This window comes from Ptychodera flava, chromosome 6, assembly GCF_041260155.1.
Source record: "Ptychodera flava strain L36383 chromosome 6, AS_Pfla_20210202, whole genome shotgun sequence".
Lineage (NCBI taxonomy): Eukaryota > Metazoa > Hemichordata > Enteropneusta > Ptychoderidae > Ptychodera > Ptychodera flava.
In genome coordinates this window covers 38,647,398-38,659,465 of record NC_091933.1, presented here as the reverse complement: position 1 = coordinate 38,659,465, position 12,068 = coordinate 38,647,398, and the positions used below count along the sequence as shown (strand labels likewise).

The following is a 12,068-nucleotide window of genomic DNA, read 5'->3' as shown; positions in this document are numbered from 1 at the left end:
GTACGAAGGGAGAATTTTTCACAAGACCAGATGCACCAAAGGAAGTCAGTAATGGGATCAATCTTCCTCATGGTTGAAATCTGTTTGTCTCAGGGTGCCTATAAGTCTTCAGTCTTTCCTGGGATAACATTTCCAGAGATAGAAACAAGCATTATGATACAGGGGATGTTGATGACACTTACTTGGAAGCAGCTCTCTGTCTGCACTTTCTGTACAGCTAGGGTACGGATAAAACAAGTGCCCCTTCTCCAACGGATACGGAATCATCCGGAAGGTACCTTCCCAGGTACAGTGGAGAAGGTTCAGGGCACCTTCCACCCTTTTCCAATGTGGCAAGTGGAAGAAGACGTACGCGATCGCTTCGCTGTCGCCACGTTTTAATATGTGCTCCGGCGGGAGTATCAAGCTCTTCATTTCCAAGAGGTACTGCAGGCAGCAAAAAACATCAAATTAAAGATTTGAAATGTCCAGCACTCAATATGAAGTGGAAAAAAATGTGTCTGGTAATGACTATCCAAAAGAAACATTGCAATAATTTCCTGTTTTTCCTCTAAAATACAGGATCAGATCCCTTACAACAATGTAAAAAGTCAATAATCAATGAAATTTTAACTCCCTGTCCTTTGAAATTATTTTCTCCACACTTCTGATTAAATGTAGGCGAATATTCTAGAGTCTTGCAAAATAGATAAATTTTATTAATGAGCACTTTGTGAGCAGGAATAGAAAATATAGACAAGACATTGTACCTATCTACAAATTTGAGAAAAATAATCAAACAGAAGATACTAGACATACAGGTACTATAAACTGACTATGTATGTCTATACCCTGATGATTAACAACACTTTTATGCTTTGTGATTGGGATAACGCATCCTTTCAATATATATCTATTGATACTACATAATTTTTTTTCCAAATCCCGAATTCATCTCCACAATTTCTCAGGTTTTACAACTGTTCACGAAAGAAACACCATCAGTTTAGCATTTTCCGTGAAACTGGTTGTGTTCTGTAAGCTTTAAACGGAAACCAAACACTAAGCTCTTTCACTTTGTCCTACTTTCACTTTTGTTATGTACACATTATCATGCCATCAAATTTTCATCAACAATTTGCATTTTTTTTTCTCAAACTGAATTGACATCATCATGACATCAAACTTTCACAGTATCATGAAATACAGATTTATGATCACACTGCATCACACACTTTTTGCTTCAAATTATCACAAATTATGGCTTTCATGTTATTCTCTTTCACATCAATATTGTGCAGTTATATTTTCCACCATCACAGCATGACTTGTTGCAACCTATCAATTCAAAAAGTCCTTCATATTATCAATGCAGTTCTAACGTAATCATCATGCCCAGTGATCACATTATACAACCAGGAAAAAAATTATTATCATGACAAACATTTGTGTTATTGTTATTAAAGCTGACCTGCATTATCAAGTTGTCCAATGCTTCAAAATATTATGTAAATTTGTGTAAATATAAATAGCCTGCATTAAAATTACATGATACATGAGATCTGAAAACGATAACAATAACAAAACCTATGCAGTGCTATGCTAAAATTAGTTTGGCAGTAAAATTACAATGATGATAATCTGCTCTGACTAGGATATAATTATGACTGCGCAAAAAAAAATATTTGAAGATAATATTTGAGACATGCCCCCTTCCCTCTTTGACTATGCAACATGTACTGATGAATACACTGTACAAGGTCAATTACATGCATCAAGAGTTGGTCTTTCTAGCTGACCTTTGGCACGTGCGGATTGAACTCCACCGCTCTGTGTATAGCTTCCACTGCATTCATTTCCGCCGTACTCAGACCCCTCTTAGACGCCACCTCTGGAGAAAACCTATACATAGAACAGACAAAGAGCTTGTGAAAGATATCTGAACTCTCCGAGTATGACTATGAGAGAAACACATAATCACATCTGTCATACTGGTGGTGTATATTCTAGATTTGCCTAACCCTAAAGGGGTTACTATGAATAAATTGGACATTAGCTAACAACCAATAGCAGTCATTTCATGTCATGTTTTTGGAACAAATTCCTGGACATGAAAGATGGCATAAATCTGGACCATTTTAGCTCCGGTCAAAATAAGAGTCTGATACGATGAGCACTGTTGCTTTGAAATGAGAATTTATTTCATCTCACAAGATAACTACAGTGTCACTTATTCAAATTACTATTATGATTTGCCACGTTCCAAAACTTCTTTTTTGCTATTTCAAGCTTTCAAAAATAAATATATAAATGGCACTCTGATTATTTCTAGCAACTAGCAAGGAATAGATCTGAATCGTGACACAACAGCAGAATCCTAGATCATTGAAGAAAGATACTGTAGAGTCTACCATCCACTTGTCATCTATAACTGTCATCCTACGTGATCACACACTCATATACGTAAATCCTTTCTGATAATCATCAGTGATGCTTATAATACTGAACCTCTTGTACTCATGAAGGAATACAAAATCAGCTTTTGACATTTCAAAGTGAGTCACACATCTTTTTTTGATGATTTCAAACAACTGATCACACATTTAAATCACAGAGAGATGCAATCAATCAGAGTTCACAAAAATAGAGTGTTGTAACTTTCCCAGCAGAGACGACCTTCAACCTAAAATAACATATTCAAATTTGACACTCAATATCAAAATAAATTTCACTACTGTGAATTCCAAATATTATCATTAACTTTTCAAACATCTGATGCTACTTTCACATTCATTTTATTCCCTGAAGCTGCAAGAAAGATTATCTCTCTCATCCAAAATCACACACATCTGATATCTGCTCTACCGTACGTACGGTTTGTGAGCATTTGCTCATGCTCACATAAATATATCATGCATATGTTACTTATTTTTATCGATCAAAGATCAGACATTGTGTCTGATGGAGTGGAAATGTCAGAAATTTCTACATCAGACATCTGCCTACATGGTAAACACAACGTAGGCTGACACACAGAGAAGATGAAATATTTATGTCTCTACTGATAACCATTTGTCAATGTTGACTTTGATCCTTTCCAGACATTTAACTGTTTATTTTTGTAATGGTGGGACACAACACTAATCCATTGCACTGTTTAAGGTTTTAATTACTTCGTACTTTGCGATGTAGTGATAACAAGCATTTTGTGGAAACATATGCAGTTTTGTACTAATTCTAGTAATTTTGTGAGAAGAATATCACCTACTCTTATTATGAATTCAAAACAAATTGAACGTCACATAGTGAAAGATTATCTTCTGAATGACCTAGATTTAAAATATTTTCTTGTTAAAATATTTACTTGATATTTTTATTTATTAATAATTAATATATATATATATAGATTCTAAACTGTCAGTTTTTGATGTGTATACAATATTTCACAGTTCACTGAGACATATCATTTTGACACATTTCAATGCCATGCCACGATATAACTTGTTACAATTGACGTAATCGAAATTCCTACCAGCAAAAATCAGTATTGCCGATAGAATTTCTGGTTCAGTTAATTAGCAAATGGGGCTAACACAATATCAAGAGGTTGACACTGGCAGATCATTTACAAGAAAACAGCATGTACCTGACCATTATCGCATCAGAAGAGCTTCTAATCGGAGTCAAATTGCAGAGAATCTATGTTTAAGCGTAGGGAAGTGCTGAACTCTAAAATACTTTGAAAAACTGCAAATGGCGTATCGTATGACATCAAAATGATTATTGCACATGCAGAAATCAGGATAAGTACAAGGCAGGATTTGCGCAAGTTAACTACATTCTGTGAGCACTTTCTTTTACATTGAGACGATGTGGAAAACACAAAGCTAATTTTTTACTATGATAAACAATGTACCGGCACTGTTATGAGGTAAGGTCTATTTGTGAGTTTATGTGGTAAGCAGTTAACAGGTGCCCGCATTGTGTACGTACTTAAGAAGATGAGCCAGTGACAAAGTGAATGGTCAACAACTGATAAATATGTATGAAAACAAGAAAATGTTGAGTAAAAAAAATGATTAACCCTCTGAGTGCTGTAATTTTTCCCACCAAAATTTTACTGCCACATTTTCCCAATTTTTAAGAATTTTTCTGAATTTTTTTGATAATTTTGGACCGAATGGCCATCACATTTCATTGGCTACAGTTTGCTATCAAAATTTTGACAAAAATATGAAAAAAATTGACCTCAGTATATTTTCTAAAGGTGACAAAAATTGACTTTGGCAATCAAAGAGTTGAGACCTCATCAGTCACTCCAAATCACTGGATATTTGTAGGGAACACTGGCAGCATATGTTGACTTACTTGTCACAAACAGCCCTCGCTTTGAGCAGTGCTGCCGTGTAACATATGGTGGCTGACTTTGGTAGACTGATGTCATCGTATTTAGCCAGGACAGCCTGCACATCAGCATATGCCTGCAGCTCCAGCAGGGCCTCTATCAGGTTCTCATGTATGTTCAATACATTGAATAACGGGAACTCCTTCATCAGCTGCAATGTGAACAGAAAAACCTTGGCGTAAATCTCCTTGTCCGACAACTTCCTATGAATATTTTGAATATCCATCACCCTGATATATCCCTCTGAAGTTACGCAATTTCACTGTTCAATCATTTCATATGGTTGCATCTTATACAGGTGTACACAGGGCTATGTCACTGAAGGGTTTCCAAAGATTGTCTTCATATAGGCCACACTATGATCAAAAGGAACACCTCATGCAAGTGTGACTGAATCATAATGGTGCAGAGATAAAAACTTACTGGTCCTGAGCATGTGTTTATATGTACACTATGGCAATGCCTGCTATACTGTTCATGAAATCTTCACACACACACAGCCAAATATGAATAAACTACTTGTACAGTTTATGAGTATTCTAACGATATAGATGGTTATTGTAAAACTATATTCACAACTGTAAAATCATATTGTTCTTAAACCAAACACGTAAATGAAAAATTCCATGCATAATCTTTAAATTTATTTGTAAAAGAAAACCAGCCCCTTTGTTCAGTATTCCTTCCACCACAGGAAGGTATACACTTGGGAAGAATTTAAAGGAAATATCCGAGATCATCCTCTGTTGAAGGGAGTGTTCTTGTTCGTCGCTGATTTGAACAGTACCAGACATGTTCAGTTGTAAAATTTGGAAGCACTAATTAAGACTGATATTAATTTGACAGAATTATCAAGTACATCCCTAGGGCAGGTGTATTTTTCATTGACAACAGGTGTACATCAGGGAGACCTGACCAATGTAATATAAATCAACATTACCGGGCAGATAAAATATTAAATGCTGATAGGATGTGAAATAAGAGCATGGGAGAGGTAATGAAAAAGTTACGGCAGCTCTGGGGCCACAAGAAATACTAGTAGTAGCATACTATTAAACATGTCTTCATCAAGTGATAAGATAGCTTAGAATGCGGACTACATCTTGATGGCAGTGATATCTCAAAACCCCCTGACCTCTTGACCCCTACCCAATTATACAAATTGCACAAGCTCTGTCCCTGAATTGCTGTCACTATCTCTTTAAATTTTAAACAGACAGTGATTGACAGCCGAGGATGAGTACAAAACTCCAATTTCCTCCCTCCTATCCTTTCTCATTTCAGAACGATGTAATTACTTTCCCTGCATCAACAAGTTTTATGGCTTTGTTTGCAAGCTAATCTTCTGTCTGGCATTTCAAATTTTGCTTACAGGGTGGGTGGGGGATAGCAAATTTGTCTTCACAAAACATGAAGTTCCAGATTTTTAATCACCATGACTCTTGATGTCTGGGAAAAGCTACATGTGCCTACAGACACCATTCCTTCTGATTACAAGTTTTACATTCAACCATGTCTACTGTCTAAAATTTCCCTGTCTGTCCGGGAGATGCCTTTCATACCAGAGGGGGATCTGACTGACTTTCTTTTCTTTCTGAGAAAAATTATTTTATGCCATGGGGTAAGCCAACGGTAGATACATGGATAAATCCCTGATTGGTGTAATTACTCAGTATTGCACAAAACAATAATTAATATCGAGTGGTGGTGGGGGGAAAACAGAATTTTGCTTTAATTTTTTTTTTTCTAATGCCTCCTGTATCTTATATCTGGACTTATCTGCATTGAAGAAGGCCAAGTATAGCCAGTGACCTCTTGACCTTGACTTGATATGAGGACCTGCTGGCTAAGACATTTGGAGAACACACTTTCTTATATGTCATACCTGGCTACATGTAGCACTGGGCTAGAATGGTTACACAACAACTGGCAGAATTGCTGCATAGATGAGACTTTATGTTGTTATTGCTGTCAAATAAGACAGTAAATGTTCTGATTGTATGACATACGTAGTTAACTCTGATCATTATTTAAAAGGGAATGTCCAGCAGTCGGTTCATCGTCTGCTTGTGTCTTGGTCAGGATTTCAATAGAGTAAACGACATCATACTCACGTCTCTCATCATTTTCACAGCCTCTTTCACCCGTCCAAGTTTTCGGGCACACATGGCAAGACGTCGCTTTATGTACACTAATACATTAGTGTCTCGTCCTTTGAAATGTTACAGAAAAGAAAGACCAAAAAAATTCATAGTTTAGAATGATTGGTATCGGTACGTGGCGCACCTGCATATCAGTGCAAGTTAACACAGCAGTTTTGTCACATTGCAATGCGTTATTTGAATTCATATTGTTAGTGCACAAAAACACAATTTCATAAGAGCCAGTAGCAGAATGACGCCTTCCTTGAATACAGTAATACAAACACTCAAGTTGTGTAAAGTGATAAAATTGTCACAGAAATACTGACATGATCAAACTATACAATTTGCACTGTTTACATTTGTTAAAAAGCCACTCTACTAAGTTTTTCCCGATGGTAAACGTTTTAGAGACTTAAAGCTGGCACATGAATAGAGAGTGACAATTTGAAATTTGAGTCGATGTAGTGACATGAGAGTAGGTTTAACCTTTCTCAGACGATTCCCTTTTGGACATTTGCCCACAACATATGCATCAAAACCCTATCTCTGACTGGCGGGTTGGAAATGTTGAGGTGGTAAATAGTTGGGTATAACCATCTTGATACCCAGAGAACCCAGTACAGAGAAATGGGACCTTGGTATCAACTGCTAAGCAACAGGTTCCATTGTGATTGCTTGGCAACAGTGTTTGCCTGGTGACAGTTTCCTTGGAAATCACTTTGTGAGTTTCCATGGTGATCACCTGACAACAGTTTCTAAGGTGAATCATCGGCACCATTGTTTAAGCGTAGACATACAGGAATGGATTGTATGGGATGAGGATTGACTTACTGTGTAGCGCCTCGTGCTGAGCGCTCTGATGCTGTTGCACTTGGCTCTTTTTGTAGTTGATTTCTCCGACCTTCAGCGCTTGTTTAAATGACTTTTCAGCTTCAAGTATTGTTGTGACCTCCTCCTCCGCTAACAGTATCCAAGCCGACGCACACCTGTCAACAATGCATTTTCACACACTTATCTTTTATGTCTCACAATGAAGGTGTAATGTGCTTCAGGAACAGCAATTCAAATCTCAAATTTTTACAATACTAACTTGACAGGTCTGTTCCTTGTGTGCGTTTATTTTGAAGCCTTTGAAGTAACAGACATTTACACCCTTCTACTTTTTGTGAAAATCAAAAAATTAAATTTTCCCCTCAAAAGTTAACATTTGGAAATTGCATATACCCATAAATTTCGGTCCGAGTAATTTGTTTCTCTGATACTAAAATTTGCAAAGTGACCCCTAATTTGAATTCTTGATTATGACAGACAGATGACTTAAAGTTTCCTTCGGGAAAAAGTTTGACGTGCAAAACAAAAAATACAGAGCGATACATGGAAAGATATAACTTTGGATAATATGAGGAAACTCTACATGTTTTCATGTGATTGGCACTTCTCTGAACCTCTACAATTTCCAAGACAGCCAAACAGTGACATCCCATAGCACTGTTGCACTTGTGAACACTTGTCCACAAAACTCCCTCTTTTGAACAAGTCATCGTTGATGACACAGTCCCCACTTGTTAATGGGTATTTTGATTACAGGTCCTCAGAGAGGATAGAGTCCTCTTCATTAGGTCTGTGATAAAAATACTTTTGAATGAATTCGCTTGATACATGTCTGAGTTATGGTTCAGGACATGAAAAAATCGTAACAAAATGGTCGCACAGTGGCCATATTGGATCGCATCACAAAACAAATTGATGTGCATAGCTATGACATTGGTCGATGTCCTTGTATAAACTTTGAATAAAATTGGTCGAAACATGCGGATATGCCTGAGAAATGGCTCTGTACATGAAAACATCGTAATAAAATGGCCGCCTGGCGGCCATATTGGATCGTATCACAAAACAGATTGACATGCATATGTATGACATAGGTCAATGTCCTTGTAACAACTTTGAATAAAAACGGTTGAGATATGCCGGAGTTATGGCTGTGTACATGAAAAAATCGTAATAAAACAGTGGCCATTTTGGATTGTATCACAAAACAGATTGCCGTGCACAGCTATGACATTTGTCAATAAGCTTGTTCCAACTTTGAATAAAATCGGTTGAAATGTGCCTGAGTAATGGCTCTGTACATGAAAAAATCGTAATAAAATGGCCGCCTGGCGGCCATATTGGATTGTATCACAAAACAAATTGACGTGCATATCTATGACATTGGTCAATGTCCTTGTACCAACTTTGATAAAAACGGTTGAGATATGCCTGAGTTATGGCTCTGTACATGAAAACATCGTAATAAAATGGCCGCCTGGCGGCCATATTGGATCGTATCACAAAACAGATTGACGTGCATATGTATGACATAGGTCAATGTCCTTGTACCAACTTTGAATAAAATCTGTTGGAACATGCCTGAGTTATGGCTGTGTAAATGAAAAAATCATAATAAAATGGCCGCCTGGCGGCCATATTGGATCGTATCACAAAACAAATTGACGTGCATCTGTATGACATATGAAGTAATCCTTGTACCAAGTTTGAATAAAATCGCTCCAGGCATCTCAGAGATATCTGCGTGAACGGACGGACGCACGGACGGACGGACGGACGGACGCACGGACGCACGCACGGACATGACCAAACCTATAAGTCCCCCCGGACGGTGTCCGTGGGGACTAACAAACCTTGGGAGATATTTATGGAACTTAGCAAAACCACTGACATACGACGGGTGTTTATGAACTTACTGAGGAACAAAGTTTGGTCTTTCAAGTAGAAATACACCTCCGTGAGTTTCAATTTGAAACAGAGCATATAAATTGATGAAATCAAAACAAGGAAATGTCAGCGAAGCCCTACAGTGAATTCTGACATTTTCAGCTACACCGCCCACTTTGCAATACTACTGGCAATCTCTTCTCTGCCTGCATGATGCACCTTGCTTTTAGATAGTTATTGTACGTCAGCAAGAGATGATAAGGTTGGCAGTTTGGAAAGATGATCCTGTACATACAGGGGTCTTTTGTGCAACATCCACAAGTACTGAAATCTATCTCTGCTATCAGTTTTCATGAGAAATGATCTGAGTAACTTACTCTGAATTTTTATCTAGGGCTTCTTTGGCCTTCTGTATTCGCAACTGCGGATTCCGCTCCCGCCAAGCCCTCTGCATTACTGTAATACATGGAAAGGAGACATTGTAAATGTCGAACAAAAGGACTGCTGTGAGAAGCTGCCAATGTATGTTATCAATGCATGCAGCTGGGAAAAAACTGAACGTGATAAAATAGATTATTACAGTTTGTGTTGCAGTGGAAAAGGTGTACCTATGATCGATGCCGCTTTAGTAAACAGACTGTTAGCGGACTGCGTGGGTGAATCAACAGCCAGGTATATGGCATAGTGTGAAAGGGTTCAGACAAGTGGCTGACCTGTTTGCATGGCTGAAAACAGTGACAGTTACTTAAGATTTAATCTCTGCATGACAGTTTACTCTGTCACTGACATTTACCTAAACACGCTGACAGATCTGGCTGAGCTTGTAGGAAAAAATAATTTGATCTGTGTGTAACTCTGCAACTTTTATCAAGTAATGGAGGATGAAAATTTCAGTTACTTCTTCAAGCTGATGATCTATGACTTCCTGTCGACAATACCGTAGCAATGTTTTGGAAAATAGATGATGAGTTGTAAACTGAAGAATATGGCTGAGACCACCTTTCGACACCACTCCTTTGGGTCAACCTCATTGTTTTCATCTGTTTGGTTGAACCAATACATGTGTAAACGGAGTGTAAGGGTTAGGAAAGAATCGGGAAATCTCTGTCTGTCATCTCCTTACTTTCATCAGCAGGTCTGTTCTGATCTGTGTCACATGTGAAAAACGTCTGATGATCCTGAGCTGAGAGGTTCATATCATAGAACGTCAACGGATCTTTGCCAGTGACCCACGTAAAGCGGTTGTACTCTGATCCACGAAACAAATTCAACGGATTCCGCCATACTTTACATTCTGTATGTAAAAAAACAGAGAAGAGTTTGGTGTCAAAGTGATGGTTACTTTGCAAAGGATATACGAAAATATCATAAGCAAATGTCCGCTTTCTGTTCTCTTTTTGGCATGACCTGCTTCACAATAAACCAACCATTGACAATTCTGTATTCCACAAATTGACAAATTCAAGATCTTGGGATCAAACGTTTGCATTGTTGACCCTGTAACCAGTCCTGTTTGTTTAAATGCCACAATTCTTCACGAAAAGATCAATATGCATACATCAGGATGTGAAGGGGTTAAAATTTTACACCCTTGCGTAATGTTATACCTGTGATATCATCCACATTGCTGTCTCTTTACATTTCAGACAACTTGCATCCTACTGGAAAGTATTACGGGAAAACAGTCATGCAAAAGGTAGAAGAGTTTTTCAAAGTCCTTTCCATCATTAATTTAACCCTCCTAAACCAAAACTCTTTCTCAACATTTCATTTCAGAATTTCACGTGCAAGATGTTAATTCATGTCACAAAGAATGATATTATTTCTTATCTTCTCAGGCAATGACAAGACATGTAAGAATTACTGGGGGGGAAAAATGCCCGGGCATGTCATCGTATGGAAAGAGAAAAGCATGATTAAGTACATCAGTGCCACCATATTCCTAATTTTCTTGCCATTACTGCTCTAACCGAAATATCTGCTAATGATATGGCCTGGAGCGATCAGCAGGAGAGAGACGTATGCGACACAGTAATGCCTTTCTGGAAAACAACGCAAGTGCAACACACTCCAGTTTAAAAAAGGTCTACAAACTAATACTGCTAATCTAGCAGTGATCTATATGTCTGCCAGATTTCTTTGCGTAAAAAATGGTTGCTTTATCAATTTTGCTCAAAAGGCATCTTTTTGGGTTAGTGTGTTAGCGGTATGTACTGATTTTCACCGCACACAGTGATGCTATATTTTATTCTAAATGCCAAAAAGCCTCTGTCAGTGACCTTCGGTGAAACTGAAGATGTGGTTTCATGTCACGTGACAAGGAGAGCTCTGGATTGGGCCCTGGGAAAGCCATGGAAAGTCATGCACGGAAGATGACGAAACCATGGTTACGGAGATGATTAATCACACATAGCGTTCCCATGAATACCTGTCCTTGTAGATTGATAATGAAGAAGACAAAGACCTGATACATCTGCACAAACTGAGCGATTCTTGTTAGATGAATTAGGATATCTAGTGTTTCTTATTCAGAATTTCCAAAGCTGCTATCTGACCCCATTTAAGCCTCTGAGCGCCAAAGTGAATTTTGGTCACCTTTATAAAATATACCCTAGTCAAATTTTTTCAAGTTTTTGCCAAATTTTGATAAAAAACTGTCGCAAATGAAATGTGATATTCATTTGGTCCAAAATTATCAAAAAAAAATTACAAAAGTTCATAAAAATAGGCAAAATGTTGCATTTAAATTTAGGTAGGAAAAATTACAGCACTCAAAAGGTTAATTCCAAAGTGTAAATTCACCTCCAAGTCAGCAGGTGGTA

The 12,068-nt window shown here is 37.7% G+C and overlaps 1 protein-coding gene across 5 annotated transcripts in view; it reads right to left on the bottom strand.

Annotated features, from left to right (window-relative positions):
* LOC139135724 (suppressor of tumorigenicity 7 protein homolog) overlaps positions 1 to 12,068 on the bottom strand; it is a 42,494-nt gene that overhangs the window by 5,011 nt on the left and 25,415 nt on the right. For all 5 annotated transcript variants that reach the window (XM_070703370.1, XM_070703371.1, XM_070703372.1 and 2 more), the window contains exons 4-10: positions 10,370 to 10,540; positions 9,624 to 9,702; positions 7,360 to 7,514; positions 6,499 to 6,596; positions 4,348 to 4,535; positions 1,779 to 1,881; positions 183 to 426 (exon numbers count right to left, since the gene is read on the bottom strand). In XM_070703370.1, coding sequence (XP_070559471.1) covers positions 183 to 426; positions 1,779 to 1,881; positions 4,348 to 4,535; positions 6,499 to 6,596; positions 7,360 to 7,514; positions 9,624 to 9,702; positions 10,370 to 10,540 — 1,038 coding nt within the window. The remainder of the gene's footprint in view (positions 1 to 182; positions 427 to 1,778; positions 1,882 to 4,347; positions 4,536 to 6,498; positions 6,597 to 7,359; positions 7,515 to 9,623; positions 9,703 to 10,369; positions 10,541 to 12,068) is intronic.